Source organism: Pterocles gutturalis, unplaced genomic scaffold (genome assembly GCF_000699245.1).
Source record: "Pterocles gutturalis isolate BGI_N339 unplaced genomic scaffold, ASM69924v1 scaffold13954, whole genome shotgun sequence".
Classification (NCBI taxonomy): Eukaryota; Metazoa; Chordata; class Aves; order Pterocliformes; family Pteroclidae; genus Pterocles; species Pterocles gutturalis.
The window spans coordinates 13,882-33,785 of record NW_010130871.1 but is presented as its reverse complement, the minus strand read 5'-3'; the positions used below and the strand labels follow the sequence as shown (position 1 = coordinate 33,785).

The window sequence follows — 19,904 nt, the reverse complement described above, 5'->3', positions numbered from 1 at the left end:
TTTTACTTGCATCAGATAAAATTTGGAAATGCCATGTGGTGTTATAAATATTATTTTAGGAGAGTATTTAAATCTTACGAATGTGCCATAATTGCCCCTACCAGAGATGCAAGAAATCACTGAACTTCCTACAGTAGGAAAGCATTATCAAGTATAAAATATATTACCTTAATCACAAAATCATGGAAGAGCAAGTTGGAATACTTGTCCCAGTTTCTGATCAGTTTTTTTTTCTTGTTTTAATGCAATACTGCCACCTACCTGTATGAAATAAATCCCCCGAGAATCTTTTTTGCTTTGAGTACTACTGCTTGTAGGAGTGGTATCTCATTTATATCTTTTTATTACTTTGTCCATTATCAATTTTCCTTTATGTTGAAAAAAAAAGTTTATTTTACTCTAATTGAGGCTTTTCCTCCTCATTATCTGCATCTGTAACCAGCTTGCATAATCACTTGCCCTCTTTGAATTTTAAGTGTCCACTGTACTTAAATTAGTTATTTCTTCTCATATTTAATCTCTGAAAATAGCATCAAAACCTGATTTGCCTAGAGCATGTGGGGAACTCCAGTCCTGTTATCTTCTACTCTCACAAAAAATTCAGTTCCGTACATAACAATAACTAAGTTTCTACCAAGGTTGCACAGGTGAAGATTCATCCAGAACTGAAGTTTGTGGGCAGGGAGGGTAACTTCTATGCGGTAGCAATAAGTTGTTCTCTAGTGGTTAGACACCTTTCTTATCAAAACTCAAGAATATCCCATGGCCTTTTTAAAGTCATGCTTCTTTTTTTGTACTGCTGTTTCCTTCTGAGATACTTAGAAATTCTTATGTTGCGCTTTTTGATATTTTTGTATTATGCTTTCAGAATTTTTGTTGTTGTTGTTGGAGTTCAGAGAGAGAAAAAAAGATTGAAAGGCTGACACACACGTATCCAGCCATATGATTTCTTTGATGTCTTATGGCCAAAAGAATGATTTTCAGGCATCCTTTTTTTTTTTTTTTTTTTTTTTTTTTTTTTAAAGTGAGGTTGTGAACCACTCTGCTGGCTCAAGGTTTGTGGAGAGGCAGAGAGAGACTCATTTGCCTTTTAAGAAGTGCTTCTTTGGACATAGCTAGCAACCCTAGGCAATGATGATTTGTTTGCCAATGTGGGACATGTTATGAGGGCACATCTAATCTCAGTCTTCTGCATTATCAAATTTCAAGGGATCACTTATTGTGTCTTATTAAATCCAAGCCAGCAGCCTCCTTAATATATTTGTACTGAGTAGTTACAATAACAGTAATGAAAAGTTGGAACACTTTTTTTTTTTTTTTTCAAATAAAAGCTAGACACCCTTTTTTTTTTTTCCTCATTTGTAAATAAAGCCGTAGCAGGAGGTCCCACTTGTGTCCTTCTGTTACTACGGAGAATTCCAGCAAACCAGTCTTTTAGTATGCATCTTGATTTTATGTTGATGGTAAAATTTTTCTTTGGCTGAAAAACATTTTCTGCTGAGCTCAAGCTCTCTATGTAAAACTCTCCGTGCATGTTGTCATATTAATCTCAGCATATCCCAGGTTGGTTTGTCACAGTAGAAGCTCAACTAATTTCATTTACTTTTTTTTTTTAATTGTTTTTTGAAATGGCTATTTATGTGGATAGTTTAGATATTAAGTTGTTCACATACTTCTGCTTGTGCTTTCATTTTTAGTTTCTTTCCGTTTTCAAAGGGTGCATAAAAATAAACAGAACTTGAACAAGAAGTTGTCAAATAAAGGAGTGAAGGTCCCACAGCCAACATACGTGCTGTCTTGGTGTTTTGCTTCTGTTTTCTCCTCTTCACCACCCTCTTTCTGAGATGCTGAAGGTCATTCTGGGAAAAGGTAGCAAATTAAGGGAGGCTGGAATAGTACAAGGGGATTTGGATAGAGCTGACAGATATCCTGTATTATATCTGATATCATGTGTTTCAACCTAAAATTCTATGGCCTATATTAGCAACATATAGGATACTACCCTTACTGGTATTTTTCAGGTTTTCTGGAAAAGGTGTAGACTGAGCTGACCCAGCCACCACTGTTGTTCTTTCTGTTGCTGCTTTTTTTCCTTTTCCCCTCCCCAGAGGGAGACAGGAGGCTAAAAGACAGGGACTCTCTAGGGTCAAAAAAAGACTGTGCTGGAGGCAGCATTGCTATAAAAAGAAAGCAGGCGGGAAAAGTGCTTCTTCCTTCTTTTTTTTGGACAGAAGATTAAAGACCAGAGGAAAGGTGGGAAAAAAGCCAGGGCTTTTACCTTCAAGAAACTTGAGAGGAAATGAATGAAGCTGCCAACCTGAGCTCAGTTTTTGTCACCCATAACATATGGTATTACATCATCAGTGAAGTCAAGTGTCCTGGTAGGGAGTCTCTATTCCAGCTGATCGCTGCCACCAGAACAGCACATGCTGGAATATCATCTGCATGGGGTGTTAGCCAACATGGAAGAAAATGAAAAGGAGGATAAAAATTGTCAGTAGCTTGGCTTTACAGTTTAAAACACAAAATAGCCACTCAGATGCTTGCTCATAAATAATGTAGCTGTTTATATAGATCATATGTCAAGGAGGTTTTTTTTCATTTTTTCCAATGGGAGAATGCTTTTATATATTACCTCAGTAAAGATAAAAGCAAAGATGCAGCATCACTTCTGGGGAGAAGGAGTTACTTACTAGCAGTAGAAAGTGACAAAGCCAAGACTGCTGGATTTTATTTGGTTTTACTGCTGTGTTGCTGTGTGGCATCAGGCAGTTCACACTTAAGTTTGCTTATGAAAGTCTTAATTCTGATTTTTGTAACTTCTTTAATTGGAGAGATTGTATAAGTGCAATACTATTCGTATTATACATAGTATCTAAAAGGTGTCCTTTACAAAATAATATTTTTTTCGGAAGTGAGAAAATCAAGGCTTATATCTGTTATGAACAAGCAAATATTTTTCCTTGAGCTATTTATTCACTGTGAATAGTGTCCAGCTTCAGTTTGGGAGTAGCCTCATGATGATGCTTTAAGAACACAAAATAGGTACCCCCTTTTAGAGCATGGGACTTGCTCTGGTGTACTTTGCCAGTTCTTCAGTACGCAGTGCCTTGGGTGTTATTTCTTAAAGGGGAAAAAAGCTTGCTCTGTTTGACTGCTACAAAGACTCCTTGGTTGGCATTACTTTACCAATTATCTGGTTTTTTATCTTTGTTCCATAAGGACTAAAGGAACTGGAGTTTTTCTGGAAATAACTGGCCTTTGCAAACAGTGTTAGATAAGCACAGTTAAGCACCAATGGTAGTAAAAATATTGTAAGAAGTCTTATAAATCAAAGATGGAGCTGGCTTGAGGACAAAACGTTATTTCAGAACATCTTTTGAGCAAAGCTACTTTGCTTCTTTTCTAATCTGAATGAAAACAATCTTTGAACAGTCCCACAGAAATTAATTCTGGCGTTGTCTGTTATTGGTCAAAAAGCAAAAATTTGAAATATTGTCAAAATATAATTAGCCAAAGAGCCTGAAGCTGTTGGAATCCCCTTAATAAAAATGCATCCAAACCAGTATACTCCTAATAAAATACTTAAGCCTCAGAGCAATTTTTCCTTTACAGGTATTTCATTTGGTTGTAGTTTGATTGCTTGGCTTTGGACCTTATTGTTGATCTTAGTATTGAGATATCTTTTGGTATGCACCCACCCTCTGGATAAAACTTTGATGTAAAGGGAGAACAACTTCTTGTCTCAGTTCTAGTTTTCTCTTTATGTATACTGTCGATGATGGAGCAAATGGGAGGGGTTGCTTGGTTGTTTTTTTTTCCTGCCTTGAACAAACAGAGCATCATAATTTTGCCTTCTTAAGGTACACTTTAGGGGGTGATTAACTCATCAGCTGATCAGACTTTACTATATATAAAAAAACAACAACAACAACAAAAAGTCATCCTCTATATATAACAAGAAAAATGTGTTTCGCATGAGAAAAAATAGTACATCTCCAAATGTACAAGTCAGATTTTTTTTTTTTTCTAAATAATTAGGGGAAAGAATTTCCAAAAGGCATGAAAAATTCAGGCTTTCTGTTGCATTTCAGTCTGTGAAACAAAACCTTGCCATGCAAATTCATGATGAGTGCATATATATGCACATAAAGACAGAGTGAAAGATCATAAATATTCTTAAACACACTTCCTTCCTGTGTAACCATACTTGAAACAGGCATTGCTGAAGAGGTCCTAATGTTTCCAACAAAAATTTTGCATTAAGTGACTTTTCAGTTTCTTTTGGAGAGGAAAGCTATCTGTTTTCATAATTTTTCCCTTACTGTTAGGGAAGTCTCCTTTTGAAAACCATACTATTGTCTGTCTTGCATACTCTTCTGAAATTCTAAAAGTATGCTATTTTTACTGTAATGATCAAAGTATCTGGTTTTGACATTTGTACACATTTCAGTAAATACTAATCATTGTAGAAAATGACCAGTTATGAAATAGTTTCACAGCCTTGTATGGGGGTGGATAAATAGAATGAGTAATGATTCAAAGTATATTCCTAAGTATATAAATTGGTACAGTATATAAAGGCATTTTCTGATACGTGAACGTAAGTCTAAACCTTGCCTCAATATTCAGAGGCCAGGAATGCTTATATCTTTTTAATGTACATTGAATTACTAAATCTATAATTCAAAAGATTTTCTGATAAAGGTTTGAGTGTTCCTATTGCATAATCCGATAATACTTTTCATTTCAATATTGTGCAAAGCTGGTTTTATTTTAAGCATTTTTATTTTAAAAAAGGGAGAGCGTTGGTGAATAAATATTACATTGGTTTTGAGCATTTATGTAGTTTTGCTACATTTGATATTATTAAATTTTTCAGTTGTTAATATTACTGAATGATGGAATATATAAAAAGCATGGGATAAAATGTAATCTACTGCATTATTAGAAAAAAATTAAAGTAGAGGCTATATTTTACAGTGTCGTCTTTCAAATCTAGCCATGCTGTAAACTGATGTTTGCTGTATGCTCCTCCTGATTTGAAATAGATGAAAGAGAATGAACCTTTAATCACCATGGTTCACACTATGATTGAGAACTCGGCGCTAAGACCGCAACTGTACCAGCAAGTAAGGTCTTGGATAGTGAATGAAATTGCTTTATCATCTGCGAAAATTTTCCTTAGTGACAGTTTTGGTTGTTCCTCAGATTTATTCATAACATTGGTGTTTCTCTTATTTGCTTTGGAAAACCACGAGTCATCCATGCTTTATAAAATGCTGCAATATTGTTAGCATGGCTTTTGCTGCATTTTTGTTGTTAAGTATTAAATGTATCCTTTTGAATAACTTTTTCTGTCTAGATGATTTAATTAGTTGGTGTTTTATGCAGGTGTCCAGTAAATTCATGAAACTTCCAATAAGCTTCCAACATTTGTCTTAGCATGATTCTCTGCAATTAGTGTTCAAAGGTGCTTCTTTCTTTTGACCACTACAAAAGCATGTGAGTGGTGTTTACCTGGTCATTTCTGGCAATTTTGTTTTGTTCTAGGAAGTGGATTTACAAGTTTTTGTTTGCACCTACCAAGCCTTTAGCCACTGAAGAAAGGAAGGATCAAAATTACTTTGATCTGGGGACTGTAAATCCAAAAGGCAGTGTCTGTTCATAAAGTCACAGCAGACTTAACCGTCCACACTTACAGAGTGTCTAGTGATGGTTGTAAATGGTAAGATGGAGGAAGAATCAGAAATGTGAATGGAAATATTGTCTGTGAGTTGAGACCTGCATTAACTTATGAGCATGGCCAATACAGATCATTTGGCACTGCAGTGTCTTAGGGATACTGGGGCTTACCTGAATAGCTCCTGTCACAGCAGGGAATGTTTAAGAAGCTTCTAGCCTCAGCTGCAACAAAGATGTTGTTCTTCTTAAACGACTATGGCATTTTGCAGCAGATGAGGTGTGCAATTCTGGCTGCCAGTCAGAAGGGAACGTCTGACCGGTTCCTTTGTACTTGCATTTATGCCCTTGTGTGCCAAAATCACATATAAAGTTTGCATGGTTTGAAGAAAAGGAGATGCTCTGCCATGTAAACCAGTCATTTATTAGTGATTAATACTTTGCCATGTTTCTAAAAAATGCTGCAGCTTAATTTCATGTTTCTCCACATTGACATTTTCATGTTAACCCCACATTGTAGATTTGCTTATGATCCAGAAAAGTTGCAAGAAAAATCTCAGCTTTCCAAAGGAAGTTGGGTTGTGAGTGACTTTGATTTCAGGATCATCCAATTTGTGGTCCTGTGTGCCAAAGAGGAGCTTTAACATGGAATCTGAAGGAACTATTTGGGAGAGGAATGGGAGAAGCAAAGTGTCGTGACCCCTAAATGAAACTGGGTTTTGTTGGGGTTGGTTTGTTTGTTTGTTTTTTAAGAAGCCTAGCTGTTATGACTTTTTTAAAAACAAATAAATTTTCTGTAATATAGAGCATGTAAGACTAATAAGTCAACATAGATATAATGAACAGAGTAACCTAGCTTAGCTTCTAGTATTAACATAGACACATTTGAGGTATAGCTGTGCCTGGGCTAGTCAGCCCGATAATGTAGGGATACCAAGAAATTTCAGAATGCCATCTTAATGAAGCTATGCTGTCAGCTAAGGTATTGCTACACAGCACTGCCTTCACCTTGTAGACATACCTGCTGCTTCAAATTTGACACTGAAGAAGGATCTTTTTTGAATTCTTGTCAAAGAAACAGTGAATCTAACAGGTCATGAAGACTGCATAACATTTTGTCACTAGAGATGCAGTCTCTTCAGGCCAGAGTGTTTGTGATATGTTGGCAGGCTTGAGCAGAAGAACCCATGTATTGCATAAACTGGAGAATAGCAAGACCTTCTGCATTCATGGATTAAGTTTCTTATACAAAATACTGCATTACCTGACTTCCAGGAAAGGATAAAAATACACTTAAAATTTCACTGTCTAAATAGTCTTCTAAATAATTTTAATGCAAAAGTAACCTGTTTAAAATTCTGGCAACTTATTTAAAGATTAAACAACGTATAATTTTTCATTCAAATAAAGAAATTGGTTTTACCAGTCCTTTTCTCCCTCTGCAGTTTTAAAGAAACGTAAACAATTGGGAGAAGCCTCTGTGTGAGCAACTGAAATTTGTTTTGTTGTCAAGATGATAAACTAATTTCTGATGACCGTAACTATTCCTGCAGGTAGAGAAAAGGATCTTTCTTTGCTTCCGTTTATTCAGTTCAGTGTTATGACTGAACTAATTTAAAGTTAAGCAAAGGAAAACAAGAAAAGCTTGTCTTTGATTAAAAATTAAGGTGTCTTGTTTCCTGTTTGTTTGTAATGATTAACGGTTCTTTAGTAAAATAGATAAAATATGTATTATTTCAAATGTGTTATTTATAAGACATTTTGGTTGTGATTTGTTACATCTTCACAGTCATTTAAACTACTTTGACTTACATCAGTCTGCTCTACAGACTGTACTGTGAATTTACAAGTGTAAGCCAAAGTAGTGCTTCTATACGCACAGACAAGAAAAATTTTTAGAGCCTGGCCCCAATTTCTACCTTAGTTTTTTTTGTTTCTCTCTAATACTAGGTGAGGTGTGCTAATCTTGTTTTCTAAAGCAGAATATACTGATTTTTAAAATGTAGAATTATCCTCAGTTCCTCTTAAGTGGAAATTAAAAATCTGAGTCCAACAAGCTAACATCCAGGTCTTTGCTTAGGTAATTGTTCTTAATACAATACAATTGTATAAATATGCCTTGATTTTTTTTGTCCTATAATTATAGGGAGATCTTGACCCTGGCATACTATTACTACTACTACTACTACTATTGTTATTATTATTGTTGTTATTATTGCAGCTGCGTACCTTTAAACTGTTATGTATGTTAGATTTTGAGGTTTGTGGGTAGAAATATTTTTCAGGTTTTGTTATGAACACACGAGATTATTGTATTTGAGATAAAAAGCCCATATTTCCAAACTGTATCAGAGATGCTTTTTGTTCTCTCTGGGTGTGAAATTTCCTGCCATATATTTACTGAATCAGAAAATCAGAATGGTTAGCGGAATCTGAAAATACCTTATAAGGGAATGAAATAATATTGTCACTTAAATGTTTTGTTTTGTTTTTTTAATATTGATTGCTTAAATACGTTTAACCCTTCATGTCTCAGGAGAGATTAGCCTAATCTGCATTTATTTGGAAAGAAATTTCCCTCTAAGGACATATTATATTGTGTCCATTGTGGTGGATTTATCTACTTCTGTTATTTCTTTGCTACTGGCATTGGACAGAGATGGGGACTGTACAGTGGGACTGTAAAGTAGATGACAAATTGTTTGTAACCTAAGATGGAGGTTCAATTAAGGTCACCTCACCTTGTCACATGTAAGATACATGTTTGGCCAGACTCTGTGTGTGCAGTTTGCCTTTCAAAAATGATAAGTTCTATTTTTAGGTAGTCAAGGTGATGCTCCATAATGTTTGGGAGCTGTGCAGTGTATTTCACCATGTTAAGAGGAATGGACTTTTTAGTATTTGAGTAGGCAAATGTCGAGGAAAAGTGTAGCAGTCAGCAGCTAGTCATGTCAGTTTTTTGGCACTCTTTCGCTGAAATTACTGTCCTAAAGTATTGTAGGAAGGATTTGGTGAGAGGCACATTTGTTGAACGTGACATAAAATACATTTTGATAACTTGATCGTTGCAGCTCTTATAATGCATTTTCCAGGGTTAGGAGGTGGTTAACCTTGCTTGTAATATGTAATTGCATTTTGTATCCTTCAGTTCCTCTCATGATTCCAGTAGGATGCAATAGCATTCTGCACTTTTTGCTTTAAGCTGATTTATAGATGTGCTGTGGAAAGAGGAGGTGCTGTTTTTTCAGAGATGGATTAAGTGTTTCATACTATTTTTAGAGTTCTTGCATTAAGTCTAAGTAAAATGTTGCAGGAGAAATGCTGAAGTGGCTCTCCAGCAGTGCCTATTGTGGGAAACTAGTGCTGCTGACAAAAGCAAGAAGTTGGCAGCAACTTTAAAAGTGTGATAGGATTTAAATAAGAAGAATTAGTGCATGTATAGTATTCTTTGAGAATGTATTTTTGTATTCTGAATACTTAATATATATTCCTTTTAGGAGGTAGGCAGGGATAAGGATGCTGAATTGGCAAGCTGTTTTAAAGTTGGCTATAATCAAGGCTGAAATGCCAAAAAAATAAATGTCTCTCGTTTTAAAAAAATTAAAAAGTGTAAAAGTACTGGCTTGGAAAAATAACATTACATTTTTCCAGGCAAGCCATACAAAATCCTGAGCGGTGTCTTGGTAAGATATATTTATCTAATAGGGAATAATCTTTCTTTGTAAGATCTTTCTGTTGTGAAATATAGCTAGGTTTTCTCTGTAAGTTAAAGACATTTGGCCATGTTTATGAGGTTTTTTTAAATATTTCCATTTCTCATTTTTCTCTCATTGTGATAAAATCAACAGTTAAAAAACCACAACTCTACAATAGTAGGAGTTGAAATAGGTGTCATAATTTTTGTGACATTCATGAGGTGCAAAAGTGCTGTGGCTTTTTTCATATTCCAACACTCATTCTCACAAAATGTCCATTTCAAAGAAAGTTACTGTGTGGTTTTAATACACTATACATACTTTTAAATTGTCACCAGGTGCATTTGCATGAGGTATGTGGACATAACGTCTTGAAATGAAACACTTAAGTGTGTTGAAGATTTATTGTATGTTTGGAATGCTTGTCTGATTAACCCTTCCCTAGTCCTTTTATTTATATTTAACATGGCCTCGTGTTTTTATAGTCTTTCTTGCACTATTAAATCATGATGACCTAATTATGACAGATAGATGAAAGGAAATCATCTGTGTTGGGACTCGATGCACACATGTTTTTAATTAAATAGAATATGAAGGTTGATAGTGTTATGCCAATACTTGATGTATAGGACATGGAGTAGTAACTGTATGTGACGGTCCATTGTAAAATAGGGAGATACCTTTTTCATGTAAAATATTTTAAAATCTTGTTACGGGTCAGTTAAGAGGCTGAAAAAGTTAAGAACTTAATGTGAGGAACTGTCTGGAAATAGTTTGAGGATACCTTACATGCTGACTGGCATGAGGAGACAAGTTTGCCTAGGTCCAAAGATAAAATAGAAGGGCTTCCATTCGTGGCATTTCTGGCGGCATTTATTGGGTATATGTCTGTAATGAGATATTTTACACATATTTTGTATATTTAGTTCATTCCGTTGATTTCAGATTTGCATCAGAATATTCTCCTTGTAAATACTCTTGACTTTAGTGGGCCTAGGATGGTTAATTCCAAGTAGAATTAGTCCCTGTATTTAGAATCCACATAAGAAAATGTACATAATGATGCATAACTATGTCTAGGTGTACTCTGGCAATTTCATCTTCCTACATAATCCATGTTTGATTGAGTTAGTTGTACATCTTTAAAAATCCAGTTTGCATTAGAAACCGAGCCTGTTAAGTTAATGCAACTTTCTACTGACAGTCTGCTTGACATTCCATTAACTTACCTTCATTAATATATATTGGATAAAAATACATTGTTCAATGTGGTATGTTTGACTTTCAAGCAAAAGCTGTTTTCTGTATTAAAACTCTTAAGATGAACAATAGTTTCATTTTCATAGTCCAATTAAGTTGTTTTATGGCAATATTATTCTTCCTTATAGTTAACACAAGAAGAATGTAGGGGTACACTATACAAATATAGAACTGAAGAGCTGGATATTGATGTAAGTTGTTTGCATTTCTTCTTCCTTGGAAATGTTGGTATTTGTCTCTTTATTTTGATAATAATTTCCCCCTTGACTTTTGGGCTTGAAACACAGTTCACGTAGGTGATTATCAACAGCAGTTGCTTTGTGAAATTGAGGGGCATAAGATTCTTTTTTAAACAAGCTTCTAACTTGAAGTATTACATTTTAGGCTGAAATTTCAAGTAATCTATCTGTTCAAAGGTGATGGCTTCTAGAAAGGAATTATTTTCTTATTATTTTTATTATTATTATTAATTAATTGAGACACTGGAACAGGTTGTCCAGGGAAGCTGTGGATGCCCCATCCCTGGAGGTGTTCAAGGCCAGGCTGGATGAGGCTTTGAGCAACCTGGACTAGTGGAGGGTGTCCCTGCCCATGGCAGGGGGGTTGGAACTAGATGATCTTTAAGGTCCTTTCCAACCCAAAACATTCTGTGATTCTATGATTCTATAATTACTTTATAAGGGAAAAACTCTGTAGCTGTAGTTCAGTTGTAAGTACGAGAGATGTCATTTCTCAGGAAATACGAATGATATGCCAAAACTGAAATTTGGCACCATTCAGAGGATTGGGTTGCTAGTTACTAAAGAAAAGGGCCTTGGTGTTTAAAGTCAGGTTTAAAATTTGTGGTGAAAAATACAGATATAGTCATACTGTATATGCATACATATGCATATCTAGTCATTCTTGCACAATGCAACTGAGAGTAGAGATACTGATTTAAGAGATTTAAGAGAGAGGGAGGCTTAGAGTGTTTTCTTAAAGAGTCAGAGCAGCACAAAATATACCAAAATAGTTGTTCAAATAGGAAACTAAACTGGTTCACTAGGTTACAGTGCACTGAACAGTTATTTGCTCAAACTTGAGCTGGAGTGGAACAGTTCTAGTCATAGCTAAGCCTTGATCAGAGGTAAAACAGCATAACATGGATAGTATTAGTAACTAACGATTAAAAACCTGAAATAAACAATGGGAAAGACTGAATGTATGCAGTATTCTTTATAATACTGAGGAATGTGTATATTAAAATGGTATTTAATACCTATTATTTAGTTGGAAAGATTTATCTATAGAATCATAAATTACATGTTTTGAGCCACACTGTTTCAAGTTATAATAACACTTATTTCATAGTATCTTAAGAGGGTTTCTTAAGGTTGATTTGAAAATACAACACTGATGCCTTCAAGAGTTTTAGAATTCTATTTTGTGATAATACTATTTTATATAGATTCTTGTAATTATTTGATCAAGTTATACTTTGATTGCTGACGATATTAAAAATTAAATCCTAATTGTGATCATTTTCTGTTGCATACTAGGCTAAGCTTAGCCGTTTATGCGAACAAGATAAAGTTGTACAAGCACTGGAAGAGAAGCTTCAACAGCTACACAAGGAGAAAGTAGGACAATTGTATTTATTACCTAAAGTGGATGTTATTTTACATGCTTATTATCAGAACATTGGTAACTGAAATAAAATGAAAATCAGCCCAATGATGCAGAACATTAAAAATAATTCTTTTTATTATAATAGTACACGCTTGAGCAAGCTTTGCTATCAGCAAGTCAGGAGATAGAAATGAATGCAGATAATCCTGCAGCCATACAAAATGTAGTCTTACAGAGAGACGACTTGCAGAATGGACTACTTAGCACTTGTCGAGAAGTATCACGAGCTACTGCAGTAAGTAATACGTTCTTGCCAGTAAAAACTCAACAAAGTGTTAAACTATTATCTTCGTGTTCATATTCTTAATTGGGTTGTCTTTGGTTATTTTTCATAATGTTCCAGCAAAACTCGGTTGTCTTTTATTTGCTTGTGTTTTCGTCAAAGGCAAAGTGATCTTTTCACTATATTCATCAAGTAGTCTTTCTCAAGTTTTTCATTTTTTTTTGTCCAGAAAAGTGCATACTGACTTTAATTGGTGTGATAATTTTCATCTTTATAATATGCAAAATTGATTACAGAAGAAGTAAATAATGCAAATAAGCTATTTTTTGTGATGGCAAAATAGTAGCAAGCACAAGCTTTATCAGATATTAAATCAGAGGTGACATATTTTAAGCAAAAGCAGCTGCAGGCTGAAAAGAAGAAAAGATTGTACTGTCATGGTCTGTCTTAATAGTGGGCCATTATATTTAAAAGATCTTTCCAGTTATGTACTTTCAAAAACCTTAAAAAAAAAAAAAAAAAAAAAAAGGAAAGGAAGGAAGTTGCTATTTTACTGTCCTTTTCCACTTCATTATGGTTTCTACACTGAAATGACAAGGTAAAGAATAATTTTTACCTACTTCTATATATATCCAAAAAGGTATTTCATTGTCAAATTCCAGTGGTTTGCTGTGGTGTAACTGATACAAAGTAGGCTATGAAATACAGGTTTTAGTCTGAACATTAGACTATTTTGTAAAAGGCATTGGTTGGACAAGGAAAGGAATTGGGGGAAAGGAAATCCTCAAGATACACTTTCCCTCATTAACTTTTTAATTTATGCTAAATTGAGTAAATTGCTTGATGTAGGCTTAAAAAGTGAGATGGCAGAGCTGAACTAAAATAAGATCTTCTTTTTGCACCTTCTCCCTTCTGGTGTTTTTAGTTTCGCATACATAAAATAATGGTGCATTAGCAGACCTGAGGCGTTCACTGGTAACCTTACAGGCAGGGCTGGATGAGTTACATTTGTCTTGCATAATACATTGCATATACGCACACATGCTGTGCAGTCACACATATGTATTCTATGTGATAAAAGAGACAAATTTGCATCCATTTTTCTGTGTTTTCTGCCTCAGTGAAAGGACAGCTTAAGACCCACATGCCTGCTGTCTATAAAGCCATATTCTGAAGATTTTGCCCTTGCCTATCTTTTTTGTTTGTGAAAAGACAAAATACTGTTTGTCTGAATTCCATTCAGTATCATTAGAAAATCAAAAAGCTGATTAAACATTGCATTCTCTAAAATACATATTTATTTATTGCTGTTATCTATTTATGCATTACTTCCTGAAGTTTCATGCCATTGAATAAAGAAAAATAAGTACACTTTTTTCTTTCACTTGAATGTGCATTTGTAATTCTTTTGTTATGTACTTAGGAACTGGAAAGAGCTTGGAGAGAATATGATAAATTGGAGTATGATGTAACTGTAACAAGGAACCATATGCAGGAGCAACTCGATCGGCTTGGAGAAATTCAGGTGTGGCATAGGTCTTAAAGTACATTTAAGTCACTTTCATTTTCTATGATTTTGTTTAAAAACTACCAAAAATGAAAAAAGGGGGACATGCGGTGCATTAGCATTGTTGTGAGTGGACCCTGGCTGGAAGCCAGGTACCCACCAAAGCCACTCTATCACTCCCTTCCTCAGGTAGAAAGGGGAGATAAAATATAACAAAAGGCTCGTGGGTCAAGATAAGGACAGGGAGAGATCACTCACTAATTACTGTCATGGGCAAAACAGACTCAACTTAGATAAAATTTTATTTATGTCCAACCAAATCAGAGTAGGGTAATGAGAAAATAAAAACTAAATCTTAAAACACCTTCCCCCCACCCCTCCCTTCTTCCCAGGCTCAACTTGGTTCCACATTCTCTACCTCCTCGCCTCCAGCAGCACAGGGGGATGGGGAATGGGGGTTGCCGTCAGTTCATCGCATGTTGTCTCTGCTGCTCCTTCCTCCTCAGGGGAGGACTGCTCACACCCTTCCCCTGCTCCATCCTGGGGTCCCTCCCGCAGGAGACAGTGCTCCATGAATTTATCCAACATGGGCCTTTCCCACAGCCTGCAGTTCTTCATTAACTGCTCCAGCGTGGGTCCCTTCCACAGGTGCAGTCCTTCAGACAGAGACTGCTCCAGCGTGGGTCCCCCATGGGATCACAAGTCCTGTCAGCAAATCTGCTCCAGGCTGGGCTCCTCTCTCCACAAGGTCACAGGTCCTGCCGGGAGCCTGTTGCAGCGTGGGCTTCCCACAGGGTCACAGACTCCTTTGGGCACATCCACCTGCTCCAGTGTGGGGTCCTCCCTGGGCTGCAGGTGTATCCCTGCTCCCCCGTTACCCTCCATGGGCTGCAGGGGCACAGCTGCCTCACCAGGGTCTGCACCACGGGCTGCAGGGGAACCTCTGCTCTGGCATCTGGACAACCTCCTCCCCCTCCTTATTCACTGACCTTGGTGTCTGCAGGGCTGTTTCTCTCACATATTCTCACTCCTCTCTTCTCTGCTGTTTTTGCAGAAGTTTTTTTCCCCTTCTTAAACATGTTATCCCAGAGGCACTACTCCCGTTGCTGATGGGCTCGGCCTTGGCCAGCGGCAGGGGCCTCTTTGGGCCCGCCCGGGGGGGGGCCGTGTTGACTTGTAGCCGACTGGGACTGGCTCTCTCAGACACAGGGGAAGCTTCTAGCAGCTTCTCACAGAAGCCAGCGCTGTAGCCCCCCCGCTACCAAAACCTGGCTGCACAAACCCAATACACAAAGTATAAAAAAAATTTAAATGTTTGTAAGTTCTGAGGAGGTCTTCAGGTTTTCCTGTTTTTTTGAAGCTACAGCACTGGGTTTTCCTGTGTCTGGAAGCCTTCTCTTTCTGTTTCAGTCATTGTGTCCAAAACGGGGCAGTTTTCTCAGACCTTAATTGCTCTGACAGTCACAGTAAATCTTCACACAAATCCTTCCATTTAACTGAATGTTCTAAAATGTAATGAACTCATTCTATCGAAATAAATTATAATTAAAAAAATATTCTAAGCATTGCTTCATGTCTAACATATGAAGAGTTCTGACATGTATCTTATTAGTGCACTGTGCTGTGCCGTGGAGGATGGGACCATGAGTGTAAGTTCTGAATTTGTAGAGATCTGCCTGTGTGACTCACAGGCACACATGCATACATTATCTGGAATAGGCAGATGGGTGTGGTCCATGCTGGGAGGCATTGAAGGCTGTTTGCTCCAGGGATGGATTTTCTATGCAGCTATGAAAGGGAGATTACAAGGAAGCCCAAGAGCTGAGAAATTTGTGTTATGAAGTCCAAAGCATGCATGACCATGAATGCAAATAGGCTCACAGTTTATACGCTAGTATGCAAACACCGTGTTCATCTCCACCTGTTTTTGGGGTTGGAGCTGATGATTCCTTTTCTTTTGTGGTATGTAGGTCTCCTGTGCAAAGTTTGCTTGGATTTTCTTTGGAGACAGTAGATACAATTCTATTCTTAAGTGGAGTTTGAACTAGCAAATTGCTGTCAAATTAACTGACACATTATGAAATTACTTAATCTTATATTTTTTGTTTCTGACAACATTTGAATGTTGTGTTTTTATGGGAGAGTGTTTGTCATTACTGCATGTTATTTTCCTTCATTGGGAAAAGACATGCAGTGTAGCCTAAAGAAAGAAAAAGGTTTTCTGGTTTTTTTCTGCTTGCAATGTATTCTAATTTATCGCCTATATATGCTGTTTATTTACTGGCAGACTGAGTCAGCAGGGATACAGCGTGCTCAGATTCAAAAGGAACTGTGGAGAATTCAAGATGTCATGGAGGGTTTAAGTAAACATAAACAGCAAAGAAGCTCTTCAGAGGCAGGTAAACTGATTGCTTTTATCTCATAGGAAGTGAGATGGGATCACAGACATTTTTAAAGGATAAGCTCCATAGTTGCTTTTGTGTGTCTGAAAAAATGGTGCAATTGCTGAGAAAAGAAAGCAATCGTCTATTTTAAGTTGATGCTTTGTGTATTTGTTTGATAGCAACAGGTTATAGTTTATCTTTTAAAAGCTATTTATTGTAAACAATTTTTCTCTTTCTTTCTCTGCATTTCCCCATCCTGACAAACAGCCATCATGGGATCAAGGACATTTTCAGCTATTAAATATAAAAATGAGGTATGGTGTTAGTATATTTACCATTTTAGCATCACTGAATTTCTGATATACATACTATAAAAATAAGCATTCTTATAATTGTTTTAAGGATATCTTAGGTATATATTCGGTGTGTTTCTGTGAAAACATTGCATTATGAATTAATTTTAAAGATGGATATCTCCACTAGTAATTCTAACACTTTCATTTGTTCTGTGTCTTTATATTCTCACTGGTATGTTTCTCTTTTCCATTTCTTACCTTTTCCTTTCCCTAGGCTCTTACCGTAGAAATATAAACCCTGATTTATGGATTTGCTTTCTACCCACCACACTTTTCATGGGAAGAAATACGTTGCTTTTTATGTCTTTTCACATATTGAGCCTGGTTCTCAGATGGCCAGAGCACCCACAAGAACAGCTGAAACTGTGGGAGCTCCCAAATGTTCAGTTCCTCTGAAAATCTGGCTAGAAGTTACAGTTTTAAAGGGACATTGTAATGGTTGTCTGAAGTTTATGCAATATGCATCTGGCTTACAGAAGTTTCTGAAACTCAAATTTATATAGAAATTTTTAAAAATATATTGAATTTAATTTTTAAATGGATGATTTAGAGAGTTCATACATGTCCAACAGAAAATGCAGGTGTTAGAATTGAAAAATCTTGATAAGCTGAATAATGAGACTACTGAAGTATCTCAGTCTAGGTGGTAATAATAAAATAAAAAACAAACAAAAATACAAAAAAAACCACCCCAAAGAAACACAAAGAAAATAAAGCTGTCTTGGTGTGACAAATAAAGCTTTTTTGGTGTGACATTGTCCCTTTAATTCTGAAATCTATAGCTGGTGTAGCTATGGTAATATATTTTTCTTTTTAAGTTATAAATAATTGCAACAAATGTGCACATCTAAATAAGGTGACTATTCTACAATCTTTAGGAAGAGGAAGTAGTCCCACCTCGTCCTCCACTCCCTCGGTCCTATGACTTTACAGAGCATCCTCCCATAATCCCCCCTCTGCCCAGTGATAGCAGCTCCTTGCTCTGTTATAGCAGGGGCCCAGTACATCTTCCAGAAGAAAAGAAGATTCACCAAGTTCAAGGATATCAGAGAAATGGATCTTACTGTGTAAGTGGCTTAAACTGCCACATTGTTCTTGAAGCATCCCCCTTCCTTTGCACAGTCACAATTTTTATTTTGTCATCTGGCTACTTTTGTGTCATGTTTTCACTTTTTGGCTACTTGGTTTTATTTTTTTTGTAGCTCCATCATTTGCTCTTCACGTTTTCCTGTCATACATTTTGTGCATATATAAAATGTCTTAAGATTTAAATGCCTGCATCTGAGTAAATTTCAGAAAATAAAACTCTTCTTCTCACAAGTTCTTAAAAAACTCTAGGCTCACAATCAGTTTTTGCCAAAGCTTTATAAGAATTTGTTGAAGATCATTTAAAGGAAAACAAAAACAAAAAAAACCACTACATTTTTATGGCAATTTTCTTCTCTAATTTCTGGAAGTCTGCAAATGTTGTTACTCAAATTAACTGCAAAGAAATACTTCTGCAATAGCACTTGAACAATGAAGCATTGTCTTAAAGTGAGAGCAGAGTCATCACAAAATAATTGCTTTGAGTCTTAAGACATAAATGCTTGTGCAAAAATGCCTGTTTATTTACCTCATAACTTGTCGTTCCTCAGGGTCCTGATTATAGGCTTTATAAGAGTGAACCAGAGTTAACTACAGTAGCAGAAGTGGATGAGTCTAATGGTGAAGAAAAAACAGAACAAATTTCAGAATCAGAATCTGCAGCTAAAGGTTTGTTCCCAGACATGATCTTTACAACCTTTCAGCCTTTTTCACAAGGAAGACAAAGCCTTATAGCTTACAAGGAGTACAAAGTGTTGTAGAAACTATATCATCCTTCATATTTTTGTAGCCTATCCATTTCTTAATATGATGAAACAGCCTCCATGATAAAATAATGATTTAATTATATGACGAGAAAGATTTCAGTCAATTACACCACAGAAAAATCAAACATTACGCTCACCAACAACCCTGAAATCCTTATTGACGCCATGTCTAATCACATCACTCACATTCCCCACACACCATTCCCTTGAACAATTACCCATTTTATGTTCTTAGCCTTGAACAATTATTCAGTTTTTGAATCAAGCTCCCGATGTTATGTCACTGGAACGTCCAAAAAGGCAGCACCACAGAATTTTCAGGCTCTCATAAGGCAGGGAAACAATGTCTTTTTCTTTTTTTAATCTTGTAATTGTTGAATTGCCTTCTGTCTTCTGATATAATAGGAATAATGATCATGACCTTGGAGTGTACAGACAATAAAGGTCTTTGCAATTGCTAAATGCTTTAGATTCTTCTCTTCATCTAGCTTCCATAAAAGCTACTAATTGCTTGGTGGAGTCTTTTACCAGGAAGTGCTCCTCAGTTCTGTTTGTTAAAACATACTGAATAGTTTGTTAAAGGTGACTTCAGGAAAAGCAGTTTGAGCACCTGCCAAAAACCATAAGCAGGAGCTTCTAGAAAAAGTAACTAAACATCCATTTTTTTACCATAGCGGTTGATGTTTCCAGTGCCAGCAAGATAACTGCCTTCTGTTATGGTAGTTTGACTAAGCATGTACCTAGCAGGCTAGTGCAACAGTACCAGAATTTGACCAAGAACTATGATCATGTAAAGATATTATTTTCATCAGAACAGTAACGGAGGTTTTTAAAACTAAGGCTAGCATACTGTAAAGATATTATTTTCATCAGAACAGTAATGGAGGTTTTTAAAACTAAGGTTAGCATACCGTCTGGGTGTAAACAATGTGGATGGCCCTGTGATATATGATATGATTCAGCTTGACTAGATAATTAGTCGATTCAGATTCACTATGGTATTTGTTGAGGTATAATGTTCACTTAAGATAGATAGCAAATCTCTTAACTTGTTGGTGAAAAGTTTAGCCTGAGATTTGCTAATCATCAGCCACCTAAATTGAGGAAGATACCTTTCTGACAACAGCCAGATTTTGTTGTCCTGTGGTGTTCCAGATTGTTTATGGTAATTTATGAGAAGAGGGAAGGTAATTGTCAAGACAATGTAGGAAAGCCTGTACGGATTATATAAAACAAACCAATACTTTTTGAGCAACCCAATTTGCTTTCTGTCTTC

The 19,904-nt window shown here is 36.2% G+C and overlaps 1 protein-coding gene across 1 annotated transcript in view; it reads left to right on the top strand.

The window, feature by feature from the left end:
- PLEKHA5 (pleckstrin homology domain containing, family A member 5) overlaps positions 1-19,904 on the top strand; it is a gene marked incomplete at its 5' end in the record, with an annotated part of 58,432 nt that overhangs the window by 24,840 nt on the left and 13,688 nt on the right. The window contains 9 exons of the mRNA XM_010080393.1: positions 5,052-5,132; positions 10,766-10,828; positions 12,176-12,256; positions 12,391-12,540; positions 13,952-14,053; positions 16,323-16,434; positions 16,687-16,733; positions 17,654-17,842; positions 18,413-18,530. Of these exons, the coding sequence (XP_010078695.1) occupies positions 5,052-5,132; positions 10,766-10,828; positions 12,176-12,256; positions 12,391-12,540; positions 13,952-14,053; positions 16,323-16,434; positions 16,687-16,733; positions 17,654-17,842; positions 18,413-18,530 (943 nt within the window). The remainder of the gene's footprint in view (positions 1-5,051; positions 5,133-10,765; positions 10,829-12,175; positions 12,257-12,390; positions 12,541-13,951; positions 14,054-16,322; positions 16,435-16,686; positions 16,734-17,653; positions 17,843-18,412; positions 18,531-19,904) is intronic.